Here is a 27,807-nt window from a genome sequence, read left to right on the forward strand (position 1 = left end):
GGTCTCATATTCCTTGGTATTGAATACAAGTGCTGCACTTAATATAAACTAAGCATAGCTGAGAAAAAAAATGTCAAAGCCATCCCTAGGAATATGACCTCTATGATCACCACAACTCACAGTTCATCTCTCCTTACCTGTCTTATTAGATAGATTCATATTCTACTACAAGCTTCTTGAGTGCTAGAGCTATAATGGTTGATGGAATCCAGCACTTACCCATTCAATGAATATATTTGCAAAGGGCTTCTCATGTAAAAGGGTGACAGATGGAAAAAAAATGTTTGTACACTTCAGAATTCTGCTTCAGAGGTTTGGAGAATGGATGGGAAACATGGTGTCAGGGCAGGACAGGTACATTCAAAAAAATCTGGAGAGAAGAATGATTCATGTCCTTGGGTCACTTTTCCCTAGTATTCATATATTCTTAGTGTAAGTGTATGTTACTTGATTGCTACTGAAAGCTGCAACCTTTCATTGGGTCCTCTGCACTAGAGGTAAGCACAGAATGTTAAACTACAGAACCAAGTTCCCTGCCCTCACAGAACTTAAGGGTAGGAGGAGATGAGTCTCTTACATTTATACCCTTATGTGATTCTACAGATTAAAGCAGTAATATGAAAGTACTGAACAGGATGCTATGACAGAAAATAATGGGGGATCTTGAGAAGGCCTCTCAGGCAGGTAATAGTCAAGCAGAGACTAGAAGGATAAAAGAATCAGCCAAACAAACAGAATGATACCACCCAGGCAAAGGAAATAGGTTGTCTGTGGGCACAACAGTAACCTTCATGTGCCTAGGGATTAACAAAAGACCAGATGGCAGTCCTCAGTAAATATTAAATTAAATAAATCAAGTTCTCTTTTTTTTTTAATTTTTTTTTAAATTTTTATTTATTTATGGTAGTCACAGAGAGAGAGAGAGAGAGAGAGAGAGAGAGAGAGGCAGAGACACAGGCAGAGGGAGAAGCAGGCTCCATGCACCAGGAGCCCGATGTGGGATTCGATCCCGGGTCTCCAGGATCGCGCCCTGGGCCAAAGGCAGGCGCCAAACCGCTGCGCCACCCAGGGATCCCCTCAAGTTCTCTTTAAGGTGGAGGGTAGTAGGGAGCCCAGGTGGCTCAGCGGTTTAGCACCTGGAGACCGAAATCAAGTCCCAAGTCGGGTTCCCTGCATGGAGCCTGCTTCTCCCTCTGCCTGTGTCGCTGCCCCCTCCCCCTCTCTCTCCTGGTCTCTCATGAATAAATAAATAAAATCTTAAAAAAAAAAAAAAAGGTAGAGGGTAGAAGATCTACATACACATAAGATGCTTACTGAGAATCAGCTTTCTTGAGGCTCATCATCATCTAGATTTTTCCTTAGACACTATACTTAAAGCCTGAAGAAGGAAAGGGAAGAGTAAGGACTGAAAAATAATGTCTTTTTATTTCAAGTCTGCCCAGAAATCTGTAGTGAGACAAATGGGGAGAAGAGGTGTGGAGAGGGAAGAAGACATTCACTGACTCAAAAAGAAACTAGAGAGAAATGATTTCTGCCTTTCAAATAATCCTTGGCTGATTTCTTCCGTATTCATACACCTATCTTTACGAAAGAAATCAATCATCATGTATTTATCAAATAATACCAGACACATAGCCCAAGTTCACAGATGCTATGCAAGGGGGTTACTCTTGTTTATTAAGAGACGATATAATTCCATAAGGAGTTTAGTGACTAGTGGTGAAAACAAGATGAACACATAAGACAGAATATATAAAAGAACTCAAAGATGCATACCAAATTTTAATACTGATTTTAAGCACTCACACATACCTTATACCTTATCATTACACCTGATAACCTGGAAATATAATATATGAGCAAATCAAATAAGCCATCTAAAAACAATTCAAAACAATACTCCTTTCTTATTTTCAAACCAATAGAAAATTTAGAATGAATAATGGCTTTACAACACCACAGAATGGCAAACATTTTAAATATTCAACCAGAGGACTGCTGAAATTCATCATGGCGCACCCATTCACACCAGGCAAAGTCCTACAGTTTTTACAAATCATATTGTAGAAGTACCTTTTTTTTTTCAAAGACTTTATTTATTCATGAGAGACACAGAAAGAGAAAGGCAGAGACACAGGCAGAGAGAGAACCACGCTCCATGCAGGGAGCCCAATGTGGGACTCAATCCTCAACTCCAGGATCACACCCTGAACTGAAAGCAGACACTTAATCACTGAGCAACCCAGGCGTCCCTCATATTGCAGAAGTATCTTAAATGACCTGGAACAATTCTGAAACACGATTAAGTGTAAAAACAGGATTCAACTAAACACATATACAATATCATCCCAATTTAAGAATACATATACACTTATATAACATGTATACTTATTTGATTACTGAAAACATAACAAAAATATTAATGATGGCTATTTCTGGGCAAAAGGTTAGAGGAGATTTTTATAGTCTTTGTGTTTTACCAATTTTCTTTTAAATATATTTTACTTCAAAAAATAATGTTATTTAAAAATTAAAGTTATTTTAAAAACAATTAAGTGTGAGGAAATCTCTGCTGAGAAAGCCACTGAAGATCAGCATTAATCAAGATGATGCTATAATGAAGTTACTTCACCTCATAATAAAAACTAAAAAAAAAAGACCTGATGAATTTAATTTGAGCATCTAAAATGGAAACCAGGCATTAACATAATTGTTCTCTCTCAAATTATTTCTTCCAAAAGCCTTTCAACAAGGTCTTACTAAAGAACTGTATAAATTAAAAACCACCATTTTTCAATATACAGTTACCAAAAACTCCTATACAGAGAAATTTATAGGCTTTATGTATCAAACCTTACTCATGTCAAGAAGCTTTATGAGGAAATTTACAAGATAAATTAATTTTCCCTCCAAAAAAGTAGCTATATGATACCTGGGCCAGATACACATATGCTTTCTTAGGGAATCGAAGAGGGGCAAAATGACAAGTTGTATTTTTTTCCCTGTCACTCGAATATTAAATGAAAAAACTCAGTCCGCTCTGTCACCAGAAAGAAAACTTTCAGATTCACAGAGCCTATGTGAAAGTTCAAAATTTCTCTCTTGAAACATGTAAGAATACTGACCAATAAAAGTGCTTGCTATTACTACATACAAGACTATTTTTCTTCAGCATGATTATATAAGTGGTATTTAATTCAACTACCTCATTATCTTCTTCCTCTTAATTCCCTCAAGTTAAAGGCCAAAGCATAATTCTTTCAACTGTAACACTTCCCTGAACCTAGACTGGAACTGAGCTAAATTAATAAATGTTAGTTGAAGAAAATACATTGTAGGTCAGCTAACGCATTCACAAGATGCACTATGGCTCATAAAATTCTATTATTAAAACGTACAATTCTTCAATAAACATACGACAATGAATCCTACTTGTATCAAATCAAATACAAGCCATACAGGAATTTATAATTCAAGAACAAATATAGCTGTATGTAAGAATTCACTTGGAACTGCTAAAATTAAAAAAGGATTTGTGTGTGTTAGAGACTTTGTACACGCACTTATGTATTTATTTCTTAGGAAGCATAGGAGTTTCTTCTATCTTGCTGATTAACGAAGTCTTAACTACAAATCTTCAATTTTACTTTGAAACTTTACATGTAAATCTTATTCAGGAAGAGTGGTTTCTGCATCATTAAAGTTTCATTCAGTTAAACTTCTTAGTGATTAATCTAGTCTTAAAAGCATGTTACTTCCTATTTTTCTGGCAGAAACTATAGTTGTAAAGACAGGCAACAGATTTATAGAACATCAATCAATATTCTTTTAGGGCTCAATCTTAACACTGACAAAAACCAATTTAGTCTACTTGCTACCATTGCTTTCAAGACAAATCTAAAAGCTTTGACAGTCTTAGACAACAGTAAGCAAACCAAAGTGATTGATAAAGAAGATTCTATTATGTATCATTAGGAATAAATTTATAAGAGATTCCCAAATCTTTCTTTTATAACAAAAAAGAATTGCAACACAGAATCAAAACAAATAAGCTATGTTTATAAAAATTACACCTATTATTTATATAAGACCTGTAGCTAAGAGGTGTTTTTGATGATGTCAGTGGTGCCACTGAACAAATATCATAGCTCTGAATGATTTCAGCAGCTGTCATCATAATTCTGTTGTTTATTACTGTCATTTACAAAAGATCTGAGGAAGGAAATATACCAAAGTGAGATGCTTCTATCTCAAATTTTATAGCAGGATTCTGTTCTTTCATTTTTAAAGTAACAAATCTCTCCATTAACACTTCTGACCACTGCTTTCATTCCCCCAAAACGTAGACATTTAAAAAACAGGAGTTTTTGCTGTTGTTGTTGTTGTTGATTTCTTTTCACTAAAGTACATTAATGACAGACAAAATACATAAATGAGGTTCTCATTTTTGAGACCATAATTTCTACTGTACTCATTACTATTTGTCTTTCATTGTGATGCTGTTGATGATAATGTCACTTTTTATGATTCCCATTACAAAAATAGAGTCCGAATGACCACCTTTTTTTTTCTTTTTAAGATTTTACTTATTCATTTGAGAGAGAGAGTATGCACACAGGCAGGGGGTGGGGCAGAGGAAGAGGGAGAAGCAGGCTCCCCACTGAGCAGGGAGCCCAATGCTGGGCTAGATGCTGAGCTCCCTGGATCCCAGGACCCTGGGATCGCGACTTGAGCCAAAAGCAGAATGATTAACCAACTGAGCCATCGAGATACCCACAATTGACCACTTTTATCAATGAAAAATCACCACAAATACAGAAATAGCTGGTTATGAAATGAGCCACTGTGAGAGCTATAATGAGGAGTTTTGACTGCCAGTCTTTCTACCTAGTCATAATGTATCTCATTACTATTTAAATCTTCCACCAGTTTTGGTAGTTCTATTAATTTTAAAAACATAAAATAAAAGATAATGCCTTCATTTTTTGAAACATCTATCTCCTTGGATAATTCCATGTCTCATATGTCTAAAACCTAATCAGAAAATATCATTATGCAAAGTACACATTTAAGTCATCAATTTGGGGGTGCAAGGGTGGCTCAGATGGTTAAGTGTCTGCCTTTGGCTCAGGTCATGATCTCTTGGTCCTGAGATGGAGCCCCACATCAAGCTCCCAACTCAGGGGCAGTCTGCTTCTCCCTCTCCCTCTGCCTCTGCCCCTGCTTGTGCTCTCTCAAATGAATAAACAAAAAAACCTTAAAAACAATCTTTTAAAAAGTCATCAATTTGGTAACCTGTCCTAGAATTTGTAACCAAAAGTGATGTCCAACTTATAACAAAACTCATTTCTTAAATTATATTTCTAAAAACCAAAACATTTGCCAATCTTAGTTTTCCAATATATGTTCTCTAGATCCATCTAACATCAAGAGCAAATAAGCAAATAACATTGGGTTTAAGCTCCAATTTCGATAATATGGAACACTAAGATAAAGTAAAAATCCTCACACAACAAACACCTAAAACATATGAAGTAATAGTAAAATAGGTATAACAACTTAGAAAGTCTCACACCAGATAAGTGTCCAATCTACAATTACAATCCAATGAAAGCTAAAGTCAATAGTCATAACAAACAACTGGAATACATCTCATATGGATATCTCATTATCCATATGAGATAATACTGGAAATAAAATAACTATTTCAAAATAAAACAATAACATAAAAACATAAAATACAAATCAAGGAATCAAAACACAAAAGAACAAGACATTATCTATGACTAGAGATATATGTACACCTTAATATTGGGTACAGTAATTCTTCCCATTGTATTCCCCTTTTTCAAACTCAAGTAATTTTACAATATGGATCAACAAAACTGCTGAGATCAATATGACCATGATATTGAAATTAGAGAAGGAAAGTCAAAGAAAGGAAAGTAATAGGACATTCTTATTTATAAATATAGATACAAAATTTAAGCAGAAAATTAGCAAACTGAATCAAACAATTAAAAAACAAAATAGGGAAACCTGGGTGGATCAGTGGTTGAGCGTCTGCCTTTGGCTCAGGGCATGATCCCGGAGTTCTGGGATCTAGTTCCGCACTGGGCTTCCTGCATGGAGCCTGCTTCTCCCTCTGCCTGTGTCTCTGCCTCTCTCTGTGTGTCTCTCATGAATAAATAAATAACGTCTTTAAAAAAATAATAACGTATGGGGGCGCCTGGGTGGCTCAGTCAGTCGAGCATCTGAATCTTGATTTTGATTCAGGTCATGATCTCAGGGCTATGAGATCAAGCCCCGTATCAGGCTCCACTCACAGTGGACTCTGCTTGTCCTTCTCTCTCTACTCCTCCCCCTGCTTGAGTGTGTACTCTCTCTTTCACTCTCTCTTACTCTCTCTCAAATAAATAAATATTTAAATAGAACATATCATAATGAAACAGGATTTATTCCAAGAACGTGAGAACAATTTAAGACAGAATACCTATTAATGTAATCCTTTATATAATTAGGTGTATCAGGGGTCGCCAAATCAGTAGACAAACTCACAGGACTCAGAGGCAGCTGTAATCACAGCTAAGATTTATAATAGCAACACAATAAGAATATACAGTTAGATGGTTCAGTAAGGGAAAAAAGACAGAGGGTCTGGAAAAATCCATACATAGACTTCTATACTTTTCCCCCTCCACCCAAAAAGAAACATACTTGAGTATGCTTTTTTCTCTAGGAAGAAAAATGCAGCCTAAGAAGGCCCATTTGAGATTAGAGGTTTTTATCAGGGGCTGGTCACACTCTGTTCCCTGAATTCTCTGCTCTCAACTACCTAAGTTCTAGACTCCCAGGAAGAAAGCAGGTATTTGCTATCAATCACAATGTATAATAGCCTAGGCACCATCAAGCATCTGTACCAGACAGCCTAGCAATTTAGCACTGCCTTCAGCCCAGGGTGTGATCCTGGCGAGTCCCACATCAGGCTCCCCACACGGAGCCTGCTTCTCCCTCTGCCTGTGTCTCTGCCCCTCTTTCTCTGTCTCTAATAAATAAAAGCTTAAAAAAAAAATGTTGCTGATACTCTGAAAGGTGGAAAGATCTGACGCCCATCCCACTGCTAGACTTCCCATTATAAAAAAAAAAAAAAGATCTATATCACAAAGACCTATATCACAAAGACCTATACCACAAAGATCTATATCAAGTTCTCAAACATCAACTGAGGGCCATCCCTGCAAGCAGGACCTCCTAGAGATGGCAGCCTCAGGCCTGTTATGTTAACTGTTTTGAAGAAAGAAAAAAAGAATCTCCAAAATATTTTGTTAATTTTCAATCCTCGTGCATCATATAAAGTTTTAGTAATATAAAAGAGGACTTTCTTGAGTATACACACACACACACACACACACACACAGAAGTACAAGCCAATATCTTATTAAATGGTTAAATGTAAAAAATATTTTCTTTAAAGTCAGGAGCACACAAGGATGCCTCCACTACTGTTTCTGTTAGACACTATATCAGAGTTTCATGTCTCAGCCACAGAAGAAAAACATAAATGAAAGAAATAAAAATTATTTGCAGGTCATTATCACATACAAAAGTCAAAAGAATCATTAAACTATTTGAAACAATGAGTTCAGGGATCCCTGGGTGGCACAGCGGTTTGGCGCCTGCCTTTGGCCCAGGGCGCGATCCTGGAGACCCGGGATCGAATCCCACGTCGGGCTCCCGGTGCATGGAGCCTGCTTCTCCCTCTGCCTGTGTCTCTGCCTCTCTCTCTCTCTCTCTCTCTCTGACTATCATAAATAAAATTTAAAAAAAAATTTATAAAAAAAAAAAACAACGAGTTCAGACAGAAACGTTGCTGAATGTAAGATTAATAAACAGAAATCAATATTATTCCAAAATTCCTATTGTTTTTTACCAATCTAAAAATACAATATTTAGAAGACATACAATACCAACAAAAACTACTTGAGATTTAGAAATAAATGCAACAGAAAATGTATAGATGCTAATCTTTGAAATCCAACAATTTCACTCCTAGATTTCTACACTAAAGAAATCACTTGTGGATATAGGGTGCAATATGAAACAGTGTAATACGAAATGGCATTCACTTCAGCCCTGTAAATAACAGAAAAAGCTGAAATTGTTGGGAGAATAAATAAATTTATTCACCAATGTAATACTATAGAATAGTTAAATGAAAGCAATCAAGCTACATATATTGGCGTGGATAACTATCAAGAATAGCATTAAGTTTAAAAGAGTAGGGCAGCCCCGGTGGCACAGCGGTTTAGCGCCGCCTGCAGCCTGGGGTGTGATCCTGGAGACCCAGGATCCAGTCCCACGTCAAGCTCCCTGCATGGAGCCTGCTTCTCCCTCTGCCTGTGTCTCTGCCTCTCTCTCTCTCTCTCTCTGAATAAATAAATAAATCTTTTAAAAAATTAAAAAATAAAAGTAAATTACGAAACAAAAAAATGAGGGAAGTTTTAACAAATATCTGTGATTTTTTAAAATCTTTTTTAAAACAGTAAGAAACAAGGCAAAATGTTAAATGTCCAATCTTGACAATGAATACATGGATGTCTATTACATTATTTTATGTTTTTTGTTTAAATTTATAACATAAATTAAAAACTTAACTGTACACATACATAATTTTAAAATCTAGGCATTCAGGGAGCCTGGGTGGTTTAGACAGTTAAGGGTCTGCCTTGGGCTCAGGTCATGATCCCAAGATCCTGGGTTCAAGCCCTGCATCGGGGTGCCCTGCCTCGGGCTCCCTCTGCCACTCCCTCTACTTGTACTCTCTCCCTCTATCAAATAAATAAAAAATTAAAGTAAATTAAATACAAAAATAATAATTTAACTCGCAAGGACTGGGAAAACTGAATGAACCTATAGTCTGTGAGTGCCTTCTTAACTACCTTGTCTCACCAATCTTGGGGTTCAATTACCACTTAACTGATTTGGTTAACTCCTTTAGGCTAAAGAACACTTTGATGAAGAAGATAAAACTCAACTAATTCAATTAGATTGTCTCACATAGACCTATTTCTCCAATGTTCTTCTAGTGCCTTCAAAACAAAATAAAATTTATATTTAAAATACAAATATTTTGTGATCCTTAGGGATTTTTCTTCTAAATGTCAGACAATTCTTGTCATAAATACTTATGTCCACCCCAAATAATCTCTTGAGAATCACTGTTTCTCTTGGGCTGTCTTCCTTTTTAGATTCTCAAATCAGGGACGCCTGGGTGGCTCAGCAGTTGAGTCTGCCTTTGACTTGGGACGTGATCCCAGTTCATGGATGGAGTCCACATCAGGCTCCCTGTGAGGAGCTTGCTTCTTCCTCTGCTTGTGTCTCTACCTCTCTCTCTTTGTCTCTCATGAATAAATAAACAAAATCTTTTAAAAAGTAAATTCTCAAATCAATGGAATGTCTTGTTGGTTCCACTCTTGTTGAAACTGTTTTCTTAGAGTCCAAGACTAACCCCAAACTTGATCAATTACTGCATTCCCTGGCTACAACTGGAATCTCAATGTATAATGTGACACCCTTCACATGCCTTAAATCTTAAAAAAGTCAAATACTTATCTTTGGAAAAACATTTACATGAAGAATTTAAAGACCTGAATTTAGGTCCTGGTTCAACTGAATGAACATGACACCTTAAATAAATCACTAAACTTCTCTAAGTTTCCATCTTTTCAAGAGTTAAAATAATGTATGTTACAAGTCTAATCATTACACTCATTAGAATCAAATGAAAGTACATAAGATAAAGTAAGAACAGCTAACATTTGTTAGTGCTCAGTGATGCCTCACAATATGAAATCCTTTAAGTAGTTTATCTCATTTATATGTAGTCTTCACAATAATGCAAAAACGTAGATGTTAACTATTATTACTATCATACAGATGATGGCTTAGGAAGAGTGAAGTAGTTAACCTAAGATCACAAATAACAACTGAAATCTGAATGAAAAACTATGTTCAAACTTATGACTTTAAACACTTCTCTATTTTAGTTCTTGATCTATACGAAAAGCCTTTTAGATATTAAAACACCTTATCATGCAAGATTATCATTATTAGTTATTATTATTCATAATGGCACTAATAATAATGACACCATTAACCTAGTAATACCCTTTTGTCTCCAACATACAGAAGTGTGCCTTCATTAGAGCAGGTGATGATGGTGGTGACAAAGAGGAATATTACTGTAATAACTGTACAGTGACAGATGGTAATGACACTTATCATTGTGAGCATTTCATAAAATATATAAATGTCAAATCACCATGTTATACACCTGAAATCAATATAACATTGCATATCAACCAAAATATTTACTTATGTTCCCAAATTTTATTTTGCGAAGTAAAGTCATTTTTTAAATGCTACTGTCAAATGAGACATTTTAATACTCAAAAGCACCAAAAGAATCTTAGACTAAAGTCCCTTTAACATTGAATAGATTTTTAAGAAAACATTAACAAAAGAGGACTTTTCCACATATTTAAAATAAAAATCTCAGTAAGCTACTCTAATTAATGCCTTTAGACTAGTACCCACTCAATGTAATGTATTCAATGTAAAATACTTTCTTTCAAGGGCAAATGTTTCAGCAGGTCAGAGAGTACTATAAAGTAATTTAAAATTAATAGCCTCAATCCCACTTCACAAAATTTCATCACCAAAAAATTTCTTGTTACCTTAATCTCAATTTTAAACGATTATTTTGTCAATGTTTATTCAAACGATATAGTATAGAGAGCATATTCAAGTAATGCTCTAACTAAAAAGACAATGTCAAGAGAGAAAGTCCTTTGCAGATTTCCCCAAATTGAAATATCTCACAGCACTTTCTAGTTCCTTCAGGCTAGCTCCTTCGTGGCTCGCTAAGAAATCAACAATCTCCTGAAGACTAATTTAATTTTCAAGGTACCTTAAGAAACAGTGTTCTGGTAACAGACACAAATAACACAGTTACCCAAAACATAATAATATGGTCACTAACCCATTACAAATTAGTAAATTGGCACTCTAGACCAGTGCTATCCAATAGACCGTTTGGCAATAATGGAAATACTCCGTATCTGTACTGGCCAGTAGCTGCTAGTCACATGTGGCAATTGAGCATTTGAAATGTGATTATGGTAACAGAGCAACTGAATTTTTAATCTTATTTAACTTTAATTAACTTAAATTGCCACATGCGAATTACAGCTATTATTTTAGACAGTACAGCTCTAGATTATAAATAACCCTTCAAACTGATTGGCGTTGAGCCTGTTCTCAAGATACTAATTATTCCCAGATGAACTAAAAACATCCAGTTTCTATTGCTATAAACCTGAAGTCTGGATCTTGGACCCTGGACTGAGAATGAACCCGCGCAGACAATATGAGGGTCAGCCTGAAACATCATCTCATCTTACCATAACTTCACTGTCGCAGTGTTCTCCTATACACTCAACTTTCCCCAACATATCTGTGTCACACAGACCACAAAGCATTTTTCATCTAGTCGTTACTTTCTCTTTGCTTCCTCTTAATCAAATTGACAGAAACTAAAGCACATTCCAAAGGCATCAAGCAGAGCTGCTAAAATGAAAAGGAGACAGCAGAGAAGCATGCTTTTGCACTAACCTTTCATGTCTAAAGACATGGATTCAAATATAAATCAAACACTGAAGCTTGGTAGTCACATCCAAAACCCCAGGTGGATATGCATCCTAGTCATAAAATTCTTACAATATGACAAGCTGAAAAACGGAGCAGATGGGAACAATGGGTAAATTTGCTCAAGTAAGGCCCACAATCATTAAAAGGCTAGGTCATGGACAATGAAAGTAGAGTGTATGTTGCAGAGGTCTGGCCTTTGATTATTTTCACAAATCAATTCAAACAGAAAGATGCTACATTTGTAAATATTAATTAGCAAAATTTAGAGCTGGGGAAAAAGATAATGAGGAAAAACTGGAAGGGGGGTGAGTACATTTTATTGCATTCATTTATTCCCATTCCCTACTAAGTCTAAGAAATCCAACTTATAAAAAATAAAAACCAAACTGAAGACTCGCATTTGTTTCCTTTTCTCACACTTGTTTCCTCAAAGGAAAACTAGGCATGTTCACAGAATGATGTAAAGTAATCAGAGAGGTTAATTCCACTAAAATTCTTCTGAAAGGGTTTGACTTTGAAAAATACTCAACCTAGAAATCGGGCTTTTAAACTTCAGTTATTCATACTGCAGTCATAATTCAACTTTCATAGCTGAGCAAGCAATAAGTCAGAATAAGAACAGTTAGTCCAGCTTGAGTTTGAGGTTCTTTGCTTAATAATTATCTAATGCCATCTTTCCACAAGCCATTTAAATAGTTCATCTTCATTTCACAGTCCTTTTGTCCCATTATCCCCAGGCAGCCAAGACTAAAGCACTTCTATAACTGAATAAACTTTCTTACACGACAGTTTGAAGACTGTCACTGTGCTATTTATTTTGGCTCATGGGTACAACGCACAGTAACTATGCTTTGCTATTATTAAGATTTATGTACACCTATCTACTCGAGTCCAACTGCCTTCTCAACAATTAGAAACAATCATAGTAAATTCACTGGCTTGAAAATCAAAGTACAAAAAAATAAACCAGTTCTAACTACATCAGCCTCTTCTACTGAAGACTCATTTATTTTCTTAAAATGGCAGTGTGAGAAATAAGAGTATTACATCTAAAATCTGTTCCCTTTGTATAAAAATGGAAACACAGAATATACATTCTTTCCCAGTTTTTAAAAAATGTACCAAAGACAATTTCAAAGTGTTTTGAGGAAGAGGATGACAACCTAATTGAACAAACTTTTTAATGTGGAACCAGAAAAATGAGAGAGGGAGGAGGAGGAGAGGAAAAGAGAGCTACCGTGGCACTATTTTAACAACGAAACAAATATGGAAGTATAGTGTTAAGTTCAGACATAACAAGTATCAAAGTGCACTTTCTCTGATACAAAGCAAGGGAAACATACTCAGGAAGCCAGTCTGAAAACCTGAACTAAAGAAGCAGGTACTAATCAAACAACAAAAACCAAATCAAAGAGCAGAGCCACATCACTCTCATTAGGCAGTCCTGAATACTCTAGGCATACAGACCACAGAAAGAAAGGAATGACACGAACACAGCACATTCACAGCTGCAAACAGATCACATGTTTATTCTCTACTAAGATGATAACTATAAAATCCAGGTAGATAAATAATCCTGATTATTTGCTATTTTAATACTTTTTTAAAAAAAGATTTACTTATATGAGAGAGAGAGAGAGCGAGCGAGCACACCAGTGGGGGGGGGGGTGGAACAGAGGGAGAGAGAGAATCTTCAGGCAGACTTGCCACTGAGCACAGAGCCCAACACAACACGCTCAAACCCAGGAACCCACAATCATGAACTGAACCGAAATCAAGAGCAGGAGGCCTAATCGACTAAGCCACCCCAATGCCCCACTATTTCAGGACTTTGAAAATAACAGAATATGAATGGTGACACAGGACCTCAGCAATTATCCATTCTAAACTTCTGACTTCACAAGCTCAGAAACTATTTTCTGTGAGTCAGTGGGATGGCCAAGTCTCTGACTCATACTACAGTGCTCTTCCCACTGAAAAGTGTTTCCAGGTGCCCAAGTTTCCAATTTCATCAAACCTAAGACATCATTTTTAAGAGCATTCTTCCTCCACAGCAGCAGGGATACAATGGGTTGTGAAACCTCAAACAATATGACCAACTGCTGCACAGAAAAGAATGAAGCACAACAATTCAAAGTGCCCAGAAAGAGAGTTGACATAAAAGGGGGAGCAGTTCCTACAACAATGTTACAAACATGATGTATTTTTCCATGTAAGAAAGTAATTAGTTTTTTTTTTTTCTTTTTTAAGATTTTGGGATCCCTGGGTGGCTCGGCAGTTAAGCACCTGCCTTCAGCCCAGGGCATGATCCTGGAGACCTGGGATCAAATCCCACGTCAGGCTCCCTGCAAGGAGCCTGCTTCTCCCTCTACCTGTGTCTCTGCCTCTCTGTGTCTCTCATGAATAAATAAATAAAATCTTTATTTTTTATTTTTTTAAAGATTTTATTTATTTATTCATTGAGAGAGAGAGAGAATACTTTGTATTCTCATTTTAAAGATTTATAAATTAATGAACAGGCTTATTTAAAAACTGTTAACTCCTCTGGAGAATACAGACAACATATAAATTTTAACACCACTTAAAAAATTGGTACCCAACTTGCATACTCTTCAATTTATATATAGAATTGAGACTGTGGAGACGCCTGGGTGGCTCAGCGTTTGAGTGTCTGCCTTCGGCCCAGGGCATGATCCTGGAGTCCCGGGATTAAGCCCCACATTGGGCTCCCTGCATGGAGACTGCTTCTCCCTCTGCCTGTGTCTCTGCCTCTCTCTCTCTGTGTCTCTCATGAAGAAATAAATAAAATCTTAAAAAAAAAAAAAAAAAAAAAGAATTGAGACTGCGGATGATTCTTAAGAAAGCTTCTTCCCAACACCTCATTTAGCTCTGCATATGCTTAGACATCATTTCTAGGGCTCCAAATGTGCACTAATAACCAAAAGAATAAATATGAATCCAAAAAACTCTAAAAGGGGTTATTGTTTCGATCATAAAGTTGATCATCAAGTCGTATCTTTTTTCCTACCATAAAATTCAAAGATAAAAATGAGAAATGCAAAAAAAAAAAAAAAAAAAAAAGAGAGAGAGAGAGAGAAATGCCTAACAGCATGCTACCTTAAAAATCCAGAAGTCCATTTCAAATAAATTCTAATTCTGTACGTACTGATGTCTGAAAAACGGCATAGTCAGTTGTTATAAAAATGTTTCCGTCAAAAATAAATGGGGAAAAAATTAGGAATATATGAAGGAAGCATAAATAATTTGTTTAAAAGAGAACCAAAGTCGATGAACTGTATAATTAACTATACAGCTTATTTCTTGCTTCTGCCTATTATCCCTCAAATTTGGAATTCTATCCATAATATGAGTCATAGTGCTATCTGAAAAAAAAAAAAATTAAGAGCTTTACTTTTTCAATACACGCTACACTATTCCTCCATTTGAGATTTAACCTTTTGTGACCCACGGGCTATAAATGAGCAGCTTCTGGTAAGATTTCTAGAACTTGTAAAAGTCACAGCGTAGCATAGAGTTCATCACTAAGATAAATCCTTAGAAAATACACACATGAAAAGCTTGAGAACTTTCCTATATTCCATTTAAGAATGTAAACAAAATCTCAGAATGAGTAGCTGTATTGAAAATTAAATGAAAATTAAACCATGATATCATTTTTCCATAAAAGAGCAATACAAAAGAAGATACAGAATGAACAAAGCAACAAGAATTTTATGTTGAAGAACAAGCCAAGCCAATTCAAGTACTTATTCTTTATAATTAACATTTCTTCCATATATAGGTTGATGCAGTAAGGTATAAAATGCTTGGCATCAAAACTTTCTCCAGACATAAAAAAATCATTCATATAAATAAATTGCAAAGAAAATTTACATGTAAGAATTAAAAGAGAGTGTTTTAGAAGAATTGTAAAAGGATCTTTAAACAGTATCTAACATAGTGCTTTGTGAACAAATACTCACAAAATAAGTTATATCGTTGTGATTTAAGCCCAGAATTGAACCTGTTTTTTTTTTCTAGATGAAAACAATACATTAAGACAATTTTCTTTTTTTTTTATTATTTTATTTATTTATTTGACAGAAAGAGAGAGCACAAGCAAGGGGAACAGCAGGCAGAGGGAGAGGGAAAGGGAGAACTAGGGAGCCCCATACAAACCTAGCAGGGAGCCCCATACAAGCCTCATACAGGACCCTGGCATCATGACCTGAACTGAAGGCAGATGCTTAATGGACTGAGCCACCCAAGTGCCCATAAAACAATAAAAAGGTAACAATTCAATCTGCTTACAAAAAAAGAGGTGAGGGAAGTGTGAGAATAATTTAGACCAGGTAATAACATAAGGAATCTTTACTTCCAAGCAACATTAAGAATCTCTAGCATGTAATATTTGCATCTTTAAGACTATGTCAACAAAAAAGGTAGATGGTCATCTTGAAAATATCACCAAAAGCTCTATATTTTCAAATCTGACAGAATTACAAAAGGCCATATATTGAAAAATTCCATTTGTATGAAATGTCCAGAATAGGAAAATCCACAGAGATAGAAAGAAAATTAATAGTTGCCAGGAGCTAGAGAGCAGAGGGAATGAGGACTACCACTAACAGGTGAGTGTATGGTGACATTTTTGATAAAAATGTTCAAAAATTAAAGAGTGGCATGAATATACAATTTAACTTTTAGTAAATTCACTAAAAAAATCACTTAACTACCCACTTTCCAAGAGTGCATCTTATTGTATATAAATTATTCCAATAAAATTATTATTAAAAAATTAAATTTAAATCAGAAAATAATCTGACTGAAACCATAATGTCAATTTATACTATAACAGACATCACTCAGAGCTTTCCACCTGTTCTAATAGTTTTTTACCTTGGCAAGGCGGCTCATCTGATCTTCTGAAAGAGTACTGCTTGTTCTGCCAGGAGTTTTTGTAGGTTCTGATCCATCTGCTTCTACATTAGGCCAGACTTTCAAGTCGTGCATCCCTTGGCGAAACATGCTAGGTGAAAAGAGAATGTTCAGGATAGATATAAATTAATGCAGTTCTTCATAGGACATTTAGGTTCCCAAACACAGAGAATTCCACATAGGAAAATGCATGACTCTCTTGCCAAGCTTGAAGCCTCTAGTGGGTTGGTAAAGCAATTAACTAAGCAACTAAAATCCATGTAACAGTTTTTTACATGTCATTCTTTACTCCTCTACACAGAACTATTACAGAAATTCTAAAGGCAGAGTAGAAACAGAAAGCTCAGTAATGGACCACACATACTTCATCACTTCAGTGGAGACCTTAGAAATAATAGAGACCAAATTCCTACCCAATGAAAGGATGTCACATTTACAATGACTGAAACCAAAATTTAAATAATTACATAACTCTCCCTGTAAGTCACAATTCAGCATAGTAGTCTGTAAAGTCAAAATGCTGAGATCTGAATCCCAGCTAGGCCATCATCCATTAACCATGTGACCTTGGGTAAATTACCTAACTTGTATGTCTCAGTTTTCTCATCTATAAAATAAGATTATAAAGAGTAACTGCATCTCACAGAGTTGTTAAAAAAATTACATAGACTCGCAGAAGTAAAAAGTACTTGGAACAATACCTGCAACATAGTAAGTATTCAATAAATGTTAGCTACTATTATCCTTTCACCACTGTAGGCTGATTTCTCTCTTCTTTAGCACAAGAGATATGTCTAACACAGAATATGATTACAGATTCACGTAAGAAAAAGTTCCCATGTCTACAAATCAGAGACTTAACATATGGTCAAAATTCAGTCTGAGCATGGAGATCTTGTTTTAAAGTGAAAAACTGTATGACTGTTGACTGTCAAATTTCCTTCAAAAAGCTACCAAGAAGATCTAAGTAAAGGTTGAGCAAACTCGTAAAGGAGCCTTAGACAACTTTTTAGATATGCTACTGCTAAGTGTCTGAGTGTTTTTTTTTTTACTCACAAAGATGTTCTTCTGAGATTAGAGATGTTCTTCTATTCTTCTATTACTGTTCTCTGTTTTTTTTTTTTTAAACAAGACCTTTCAAATATAAATTCTATTCAAAGAGCATCCTCCCAAAGCTCCAAAAGCAAGCTACTAAGTGCAATGGTAAGAATAAGACGGGAAGTGTGTGTAGGTGAGTAGGCAAGTCCAGAGCATTTTGCACACTCTCATATTTAATAATTTTTTAAATAAGGTACATGTTTGATACATTAATATGGTATTTTTAACTGTAAAAATTTTACATAAAATTTTAAACCATTACTATCATGTTCTGACTAATGGAAAATTTCTTCACAGATTTTCCTAATAGAGGATTTTCACTGATTATGTAATGTATATAAGCAATGATGCCATAAACAATTAGAATGGGAAGGATAAGTGATCACTACAAGCTTATGAGCACAATAAGGTTAAGGTAGAACCATACTTTTATAAGGTCTCTAAGGCTGGCAATAAACAGGTAGTATTTAGCAACCATATCTGCAAAAGCTTACCTTAGAGGCCCAATAAAAAATTACTCCGACAGGCTGGGGAAAATCAAAGCTCTCAATATTTATTTATCAGATTAAAGATCAAAAAAATGTTATATTACAAAAAAACACATGCAACCCTTTTATAAAGTTCACTTTCTTTCAACTCAGGTACAGATTCAAGTACATCTGTTTAATCTCTAGAAAACTGGGTACAGTGAAGCAGTAGTGCCACTTTAGAGGAATATCCTTAAACGTACGTTGAGAAGCAGAAGGCCTGCCTTCTTTCTCTCTACCTCTGCATCCCCCAGTGAATACTGTGACTGGCTGAATGTAACTAAATCAAAAATAAGTACATTTGGCGAGAAGTCAGTTTACTAAATGATTTAGGTGCCTTGGGATGGATCTGGAAAGAAGATTTAAAGATACAGGATGTGGAGGGTAGGGGTGATGCCAAGTGACTCAAATGATCAAGTGAACATATTACTTTCTTTTGACACTAATGGAACCTTTGCAGAGAGTTACACAGCCTCCAAGTGGCAAGCCAGAAGATGCTCAGAGCATTGTGTCCACTTGGGAAATTAAGCCAAACAGGCAAGACAAAAGAAACAGCATAGCAGGATCTCCTTTAGACTCCAGCAGAGGCCCCAGCAACAGCTGCTGCCGGCGCTCCCACTCCCAGTGCCAAGCCACTACAGCAGCCACTGCCCTGATTTCCAAATTCACACTTGGAAAAACATCTGCAAGAAAAGTCTGCACCTTGCCCATGGTTCTTTGCCAATTCAACCTAATGACCAATCCATCCTTACGCTACTTAGAAATCTCACAGCTAAACTTTCAAAATGAAGACAATTAGTTATTCTAGCTGTATCTTAAGAGATCGCTTTCAATTATTAATTATATAATACTCCAAGAAGCACTGCTTCACATGGACTCAAGTATACAAAACAGACATTAGCAACTACAAGAGTTGGTAATCACAAGATTCTCAATACTGTAAGACAACTATTTCACACTCTAAGGACTACTTTTTAAAAACTCTTAAGTCCACACCGCTACTATTTAGGGAAAAAGGTGGGGGAGCAGCTGGGGTTACATCACTGTTCAAGAAACATCTGAAGAAACCACAGTCTTAAGCACGATATCCCTAGGTCACAAAAAGTGTGGAGGCATGTAAAATGATTTTTAATGGTCAGTGGAAGAAAATTTGCACAGGCGTCCTGCTAAGGACAGCCTGAAGACTGATGTTTCTCTCTCCCCCTGAATATCAGCAGCAGCATGTGGAGAAGCAGCTGTGAGCCAGCGGTACAAGTGGGACATCCTGAATGGCTGCATGCAGAGCAGCAGTACCAAAAGCTGCACACAAAGTCCAGTACCATGCTGGGGAATTTTGGGGCTTGTATCCACCATGACTCACTTCACCCTCAAGGAAAGGACTCCCAATACACAAAGAAAAAGGAGTTATTTTAATGTCATAAAGTTTTTTATGCTTTTTTCTGAAGTGAAGGTCAGTATAAAGGGACCAGGGTCAGCCCAGAGGGACCAGGAACAAGGGATCCAGCCTTTCTGTATACCTTCCCCACTGTTCAAAGTATTCAGAAACCTCTATTAAACCTGATGTTATCATCTGGCTAACTGACATACAACCACGTAAAATTTGGACTAACAAAGAAAATATTGATGTAAAACCTTATCTTTTACCTTCAATTAAGCGATGGTGAGCTGCATATCTGACGAGGCACAAAAAGAACAATTCTAATTAAAGAAGAACTTTCAAATGCATTTTCTATCATTTATATTTCACTGCAGTTTTTTTTCCTTCAATTTCTAAAACCTAATAACATATTCTCGTATTTATTTTTATCATCACCCATCAATATTAAATAATACTTGTTTTTCATGTATATTAGGGATACTAAGTTTTTGTTTTAAACTAAATTTAAGTTAAAAAAAGAAGTGAGCTGGTTCAAATAAAAAATCAAGTACATAAGAGTGCACCTAGTATGGAGATAAGGCAGGAAGTCTGAAAGTAGTAGGTCAACAATTCCTATTTGAGAAACCCTGCTCTAAGCAAGAGAATGTCACAGAATCAGAACTGCTCTCCAACATGTTTCCTTTTTTTTTTTTTTAAGATTTATTCATAAGAGACACACAGAGAGGGAGAGAGAGAGAGAGAAAGAGAGAGAGAGGCAGAGACATAGGCAAAGGGAGAAGCAGGCTCCCCGTAAGGAGCCTGATGTGGGACTCGATCCCAGACCCCAGGATCATGCCCTGAGCCAAAGGCAGATGCTCAACTGCTTAGCCACCTACACATCCCTTCAACATGTTTCATTTGCATCCAACATCTCATGTGCTCAGGACATGAAAGGACAGCAAGACCTATTGTCCAGTTAAGAGAAACAGATGACTCTCCAAACTTCAAAGTCTTAATTTACTTAATAGTAAAAAAAAAAAAAAAATGAATTGAAATTTAACTTCTGCTTACTGCTACTACCTTCACTGGAAATACCTGGGGTTTAATTACTATATAAAGTAGAACAAATACTACTGACTTATCTTTCAGGCACATTTCCAGCATGATTTGGATGGAAATTAAAGTATTTTGTCTTTTACTGGGATTCATACAGAAATACAAATTAAATTTTTTTTTATTTTTTTTAATTTTTATTTATGTATGATAGTCACACAGAGAGAGAGAGAGGCAGAGACACAGGCAGAGGGAGAAGCAGGCTCCATGCACCGGGAGCCCGATGTGGGATTCGATCCCGGGTCTCCAGGATCGCGCCCTGGGCCAAAGGCAGGCGCCAAACCGCTGCGCCACCCAGGGATCCCCAGAAATACAAATTAATGAGCAACAGGATGAAGTCAAGGAAGAATCTTTGAAAACAACTGCAAGTCCTACAAGTAGACTACTATGAAAAGGCTAATGCAGTGTTTTTGAAAACTGTGATCCATAGGTCTGGAGAATCACTCAGAATGCTTACTAAAAAATCACTTGGGCCCCATCACACTCCTACCAAATTAATGAGAACACAGGAAGATGCTTGTCTAGTGAGCTTACCAGGTGCTTCTTGTTCATAGGGTGATTACCACTGACTTTGTATACTTTTCAAAACCTTGCCAAAAGTCAAGTCAAACTGAGTCACATATATTAATCTGAGAAAGAGTTTGTCTGGCTTTAGGCAGTTCATTTCACTGCACTTTGGTGGAAATGTCAGATGTCTCACACTTACCATCTAGTCAGAGTGTCTCCTGAAACTAAACCCTAAGGTCATCTAAAATGCATAGGTGTACTAAAAGAGGTACTTTTGAGAGACCCTTCAGCTGATTATTCCAGAAGGTAAATCATTTATAATGAGGCCAAAAGAAAAAACCAAGACGTCTGATTGTCCTCAAGAACACCTAACCACTAACTATATAGTAAGACTAATAAACTCTTCCCATTTTTCTTCTGTGTAGCTAGCAAACCCCACTCGCATAAAGTAAAAAGGAATAAACATTCTGGAAAAGGAACAATACTGACTTCATATGTCTATTCTACTATAACATGCTATTTTACCCAAATTATATCTAATGTGTCAGACTATGTCTAAATTTGCTCTTGCATGTATTTCAATAATAAATACCTAATAGTTACATTAAAATACCCTCATTAATAGTTACATTAAACTAAAATACCTTGATATTACTAAGCAACCAAGCTATTCTAAATGAAATTACATCTAGGTTTTATTCATGAGTTGAAGCCTTTGACACACACTATTCCTGAATGGAAAAATTCAACAGTACAAAGGTATCAATTCTCTCCTGAATTAACATACATAATTCAATATGATTTCCTAACAAAATAACAATGAGTATTTTTATTTGAGGAAATAATAAAATTTATCTAACAAAATAGAATATTGAGAAAAATTATAAAAGGAAGGCAAATAAGAAAGATCATCCCTATCTAGTATTAAAACATTTTATAATAGTATTCAAAACAGAACAGCTCAGAAAAAAATGATAGCTAATGTTTACTGAATACTCATTAATTATGTGTTTATCATCATTAATCATTCTGTGAGATAAATATTATTGTTATATCATTTTACAGAAGAGGAAACTGAGGCCTAAGGAGACTAAATAACTTGCCTAATGGTACACAGATATTAAATGAGTCAGCATGTGAACACATATAACCTAGTTCTACATCTTGTGTCCCTAACCACCACCATATCATGTACTACTCTGTTTCTCTTAGACTTCAATATATGATGAACTGAATATATAAGAGTATTATTTCAAAATATTTGGAAACAATGGCTAATTCAATAAATAGTGTTAAGACAAATCACTCACCATTTGTTCGGTTTTTTTAAGTTGATTCCCAATACATCACTCCTTTCATATAAGTGATTTTAAAGATTGATTGATTGATTGATTTTAGAGTGAGCAAGCAAAAGCATAAGCCAGAGGGGCAGAGGGAGAGAGAATCTCAAGCAGACTCTGCACTGAGCTCAGTACCCAGATGCCCCTCACAAAAGTGATTTTAGATGAATCAAGTGCTTAAATGTAAAGGATTAAAATCATAAGAAATGTTTTTAAAAACGAAAAAAGAAAACGGCTTATTAAAACATTAAATTCACAGACCATAAAAATAAGAGCTGATCAATTCAACATAATTTAAGATGCATGAATAGGAAGCAAAGATATAAATATATACTAATATTTAAAAAGTCAAACAGGAAAAACAGTACTTGTAAGATATAACATGCAAAAGGCTAATTTCATTAATCTACAAAGACCCCCTATACATTAATAAGAAAAATGATAACACACATAAAAAAAAAACAGAATTTTATGGCATGTGAATTGTATTTCAATTTTTGAAAGAAATGTACAAAGGACATTAAAAAGCAATTCACAGAACATATACACAAATGGTCAATGAACATATCAGAACAAGATCATCTTCATTTACATTTAATGATGTAAAAATTAATTCAGGCAAAAACATTTCCAACTTTAAAATGGACAAAAATTAATAAATTTGATAATACCTAGATTACATTCTCTACCATTACACACTGCAAAGAACTAGGGCCTCTTTTAGAGATTTGAATTCTGGGGTGGAAAATTGCCAAATGAGCCTGAAATAGCTCGTCTACCAAAAAGCAAAGTGGCTACTAATGACAATTGGAATACTGTCAAAAAAAAAAAAAAAATCATGGGATCAACTTGAAGGGACTCTTACTGAACAAAAATGGGAGTTTTTGAGCATTCCATAAAGACAGCAATTAATTGAAACATTTCAAAAATATTTAAGACTAAAAGTTCCTGACAAAACCTACAAAAAAAGAAAAAAAAAATCCATCATCAAATATGAAAGTTACCAAGACACCAACTCATTCTTAACATTGGTAAAGGAGGAAACAACTGAACATTCCTCTACCTTTCCTATATGAACTGTATACCAAGGTAACACAATACCTGATGAAAGACCATGTTCTTCAGAGGAAAACTCCTATTAATAAACATAGGAAAGAATAATAAAATATCACCAATTCTCTAAAGGTATTGATCCTCTGTTCCAGGAGAAAAAGAGAAAAAAATACCCTGCAAGATCATGCTTTTTGTTTCTTTCAAAATTAGCTTCTATTATCTGTAAATTTTTAAAAACTGAGTTGACAACTTTTCTATTATAATCATTATGGTTATTAACAAATTTGTGCTTTTTAACCCCACTATTGTCCTCTCACTATTTGGAGAAAGCAAAAAAATTCTATTAACAATGAAGTTACAGTATACACCAAATAGCCTCTTTTTCTAGCAAGATTCTAATTTCTAATGACTATTTTCAAATAGAAATCACATTACCAATCACTAACAGTAAGTTTCTTAATTAATCTATCTGCATATCCTGTAGGAAATACATGTCAAATTCAGTCTCAAGAATGAAGGAATCATATGTACCAAACAGGTGTTCACTACCTACGACATAGAGAACCAGACTGTATATAAACTACTAAAACTCTCCCAAAAAGAAAAGCTGTCCCAACACTCCTATAGAGAAAATGAGAATGCTTACCCATATTTTCCAAAGAGTGAAACCGTTGTTCCTCCCACAGGCACTGCCTTCCCTGGTCCATACACGTCCCATATAGTGAGAGCCACCTGGGCATTCCTGGGCAGGTCAGGGTACTTTACAGGCAGTTTCAGCCATTCATTCCAGCTATGGAAATAAAGTCAACATAAACATAACACTAAAGAAACAGAATGTGTGTGTACGCACGTGTGTGTGTGTGTGTGCGTGTGTGCGTAAACTGCTTTTAAATCAACAAACCATAGAAGATAAGTGCAAAGAAAATGTTCCAAAAGATTAGGTTAATACTATAAAAAATGTGGCACTTACCTCAATTCTGATGTAGGCAACTTCAAGTTTAAATACAGAACACATGAAAAAAATTAACACTGGTAAATTCTTTAATTAAGAAATTCAGATAGTATCACTAAGACACAAGGAATGTAATAATGGCTAATAGAAATCTGGGAAAACACACACCTATCAGAACCAAACTTGTTTTGAACCAAACTGTGATTATCTGTAAGCATTCTCCAAAATACAGTTTTATATTAAGAAGAGAAAAAAATTCAGAATGACTCAAAATTCTGCTAGGGATAATATCATTCGATAACATACAACATTACCTAAACAAAGTAGAAAACAACCACCAAAACCTTTTAAAAGAGGTCAAAGTAGTCTATACACTACCTTCACAACATGAAGATGTTAGCAGACTGCCTTGGACAGACACGTAACAATTTTTAACATGAGACTGTTCTGTTCTTCGAGTTATTTCATTAATACTGATAATGCTTAACTATCAGTTTTTTATGCTTCTAAAGCATAGCTGTGTATATGATTTCACTAAGGAATGTTCATTCTTAATCATTTAGTCATGACAACACAGCTCTTTTAAATTCTCTATTCATCTCTGCAATTTTTCTTCTGCAAACTTCGTACTGAATCTATTTGATAATTTCAACTCCCTTAAACAACAGATGGCTTTTAAAATCCCAAAAGAGAACTATGCACACAATACACAAAGCAATACCCAGAAGATGCACAGAATTACTTCTCTGTGTTTACTCAAAATTATTACTATCAAAGGGGCATATCCCAGTCTAGGTCAAATACATCTGCATTGGTAAGAAGTTGAACAGTATTTTCAAAAACTTAAAGGACAAATTATTTACACCCACCATATAAATTCAAGGACCTATAGGAAAATTAGACACAACTACCAATAAACGCGAATCGAAGTCATTAAATCCTTTTCTTCTATGAATTTTTTTTAAAGATTTTATTTATTTATTCATGTGAGACACAGAGAGAGAGAGAGAGAGAGGCAGAGACATAGGCCGAGGGAGAAGCAGGCTCCGTGCAGGGAGCCTGATGCGGGACTGGATCCCAGGACTCCAGGATCACGCCCTGGGCAAAGGCGGAGCTAAACCGCTGAGCCACCCAGGGATCCCCGTCTTCTATGAAATTCTTAAAAAAAAAAAAATTGTATGTTCAAAAGAGCCATTCTCCACTACAGATAAGCTTGAGAAAATAAATGAATTTATTTAATTATTAACCATACAGTGGGCCAGATTAAAAAGGTAAATACTAAGCAGCAGCATCTTGTGACAAGGAAAAAACCAGGTATCATTTAACACAAGCTAAAGTTAGAAAAATCAGCAACAATATCCAAAATGAACTATGAAAATTCTTACCTCTATATTCTGCCCTCTGACTAGAAGACAATGCATAAGCAATCATCTGCCTCAAATCTTTTGCCATCCAAAACCATGCTCCTACACCTTTTTAAAATCAAAGCAACTACACTTTAACTTGTTTTATACCAGACTTTTGTAGAAGAGTTCTTTTGAGGAAAATGAATCCGTAGCTACAAAATAGTTTCAAAACTACCCTAGAGATTCTAGAAATTATGTAAAGATCCAATCAGACACCAGAAAGCTGTGACTTCTGAACACCATTTTGTTCTGTCCCTCCCCGTGCATCATCCCTTCCACCCTGTCCTCAATAAGCTTAAGACTAAATCCACCTGGCCCCAGTGGTTCAGTTGGTTAAGCATCTGCCTTCAGCTCAGGTCATAATCCCAATGGTCTTAGGACAGAGCCCCAAATTGGGCTCCCTTCTCAGAGGGGAGTCTGCTTCTCCCTCTCTCTTTGCCCTCCTCCCCCCATAACTGGGAATTTGCTTTTTCTCTAGTTTTCTTTATTGCCAAGGCGTAGAACAAAACCACTATGCAATTTCCCTTACCAAGAAAAGTGGAAATCACCATAAATGTTGACTATCTAGACCTAAATTTGTAGTTTTAGGTCTTTTTTTTTTTTTTTTTTGAAGTCACAAGCCACTTCAAAAAAATCTAATAAAAACTGAGTTGTCCCTGTAAAAATGCACAAGATACAAAATTCTGTATACAATTTCAGGTTTCTACAAATTTCCTGATTCTACTTTAAAAACCTGATACAATTAAGGAATCCTGGTCCATTGTTTTAGATTTATTATGGAACAATAGTTTTCTTTAAAAAAGTAATATATAGAAATACAGTTAAAATGATATAATATTTGGAATCTGCTTCAAAACAACTGTGGGTATGGATGAAATACGATTGGCTTTTAGTTAGTAATTATCAAAGCTAGGAACAGGGCCTCGAAAGTTCATTATATTATTCTCTCCACATTTACAAGGTTCGAAATTTTCCAAAATATCAAGTATATACCTATACATACTTGGGCGTGTTTGTATGTGTTTATAGCTATCTACAATAAGACTACTAAAGAAATTGCATCACTAAAATAGTAGTTGGTTTTAAATTAGCCATATCACTAGAGCTCAGGCTTCTGCTCTCTGAAAAACCCTTTTCAGACGACTAGACCACACTTGGTAAACACAGGGCTGTACCTGCAACACACAACCTGGTGGGCTATTTGGTCACATCTTATCTTCGTTAACACTGTGGGCGTAAGTTCCTTCCTTAAGAGGCACACGACCTGCATTGAGCCTCCAGGGTGCTGAATAACACTCACTGAAGGAACAATGAAACTTTACCACATAATCTATCAAATAAGAAAAGACAAGACTTTATTTTTTTTAATTTTTTTTTAATTTTTTATTTATTTATGATAGTCACAGAGAGAGAGAGAGAGAGAGAGGCAGAGAAGAGACACAGGCAGAGGGAGAAGCAGGCTCCATGCACCGGGAGCCCGACGTGGGATTTGATCCCGGGTCTCCAGGATCGCGCCCTGGGCCAAAGGCAGGCGCCAAACCGCTGCGCCACCCAGGGATCCCCCAAAGACAAGACTTTAAAATCAGAACCCACAAGAGTGTTCTGAAAAAACAGGAACTTCATGTTCATTATATTTATCTTGCATCTCAACAATGGTTTGCTAATAAACCATGCTCAATAAGCCACAAACTTAAAAAAAAAGTTAGTTTCATATTTAAAATAATAATAAAAATCTGATCAGAACAGATGACAACAGATATATCTATCCGTGTCTGAGAGATCTCATCAAATCTGAGCACCAAACATC

General features: G+C 35.7%; 1 protein-coding gene across 1 annotated transcript in view; it reads right to left on the reverse strand.

Annotated features, from left to right (window-relative positions):
* The window catches only part of PIK3C3 (phosphatidylinositol 3-kinase catalytic subunit type 3), a 136,135-nt gene that overhangs the window by 103,868 nt on the left and 4,460 nt on the right, over positions 1 to 27,807 (reverse strand). The window contains exons 3-4 of the mRNA XM_055323835.1: positions 24,289 to 24,432; positions 16,609 to 16,738 (exon numbers count right to left, since the gene is read on the reverse strand). Coding sequence (XP_055179810.1) covers positions 16,609 to 16,738; positions 24,289 to 24,432 — 274 coding nt within the window. The remainder of the gene's footprint in view (positions 1 to 16,608; positions 16,739 to 24,288; positions 24,433 to 27,807) is intronic.

This window comes from Nyctereutes procyonoides, unplaced genomic scaffold, assembly GCF_905146905.1.
Source record: "Nyctereutes procyonoides isolate TBG_1078 unplaced genomic scaffold, NYPRO_anot_genome, whole genome shotgun sequence".
Taxonomy (NCBI): domain Eukaryota; kingdom Metazoa; phylum Chordata; class Mammalia; order Carnivora; family Canidae; genus Nyctereutes; species Nyctereutes procyonoides.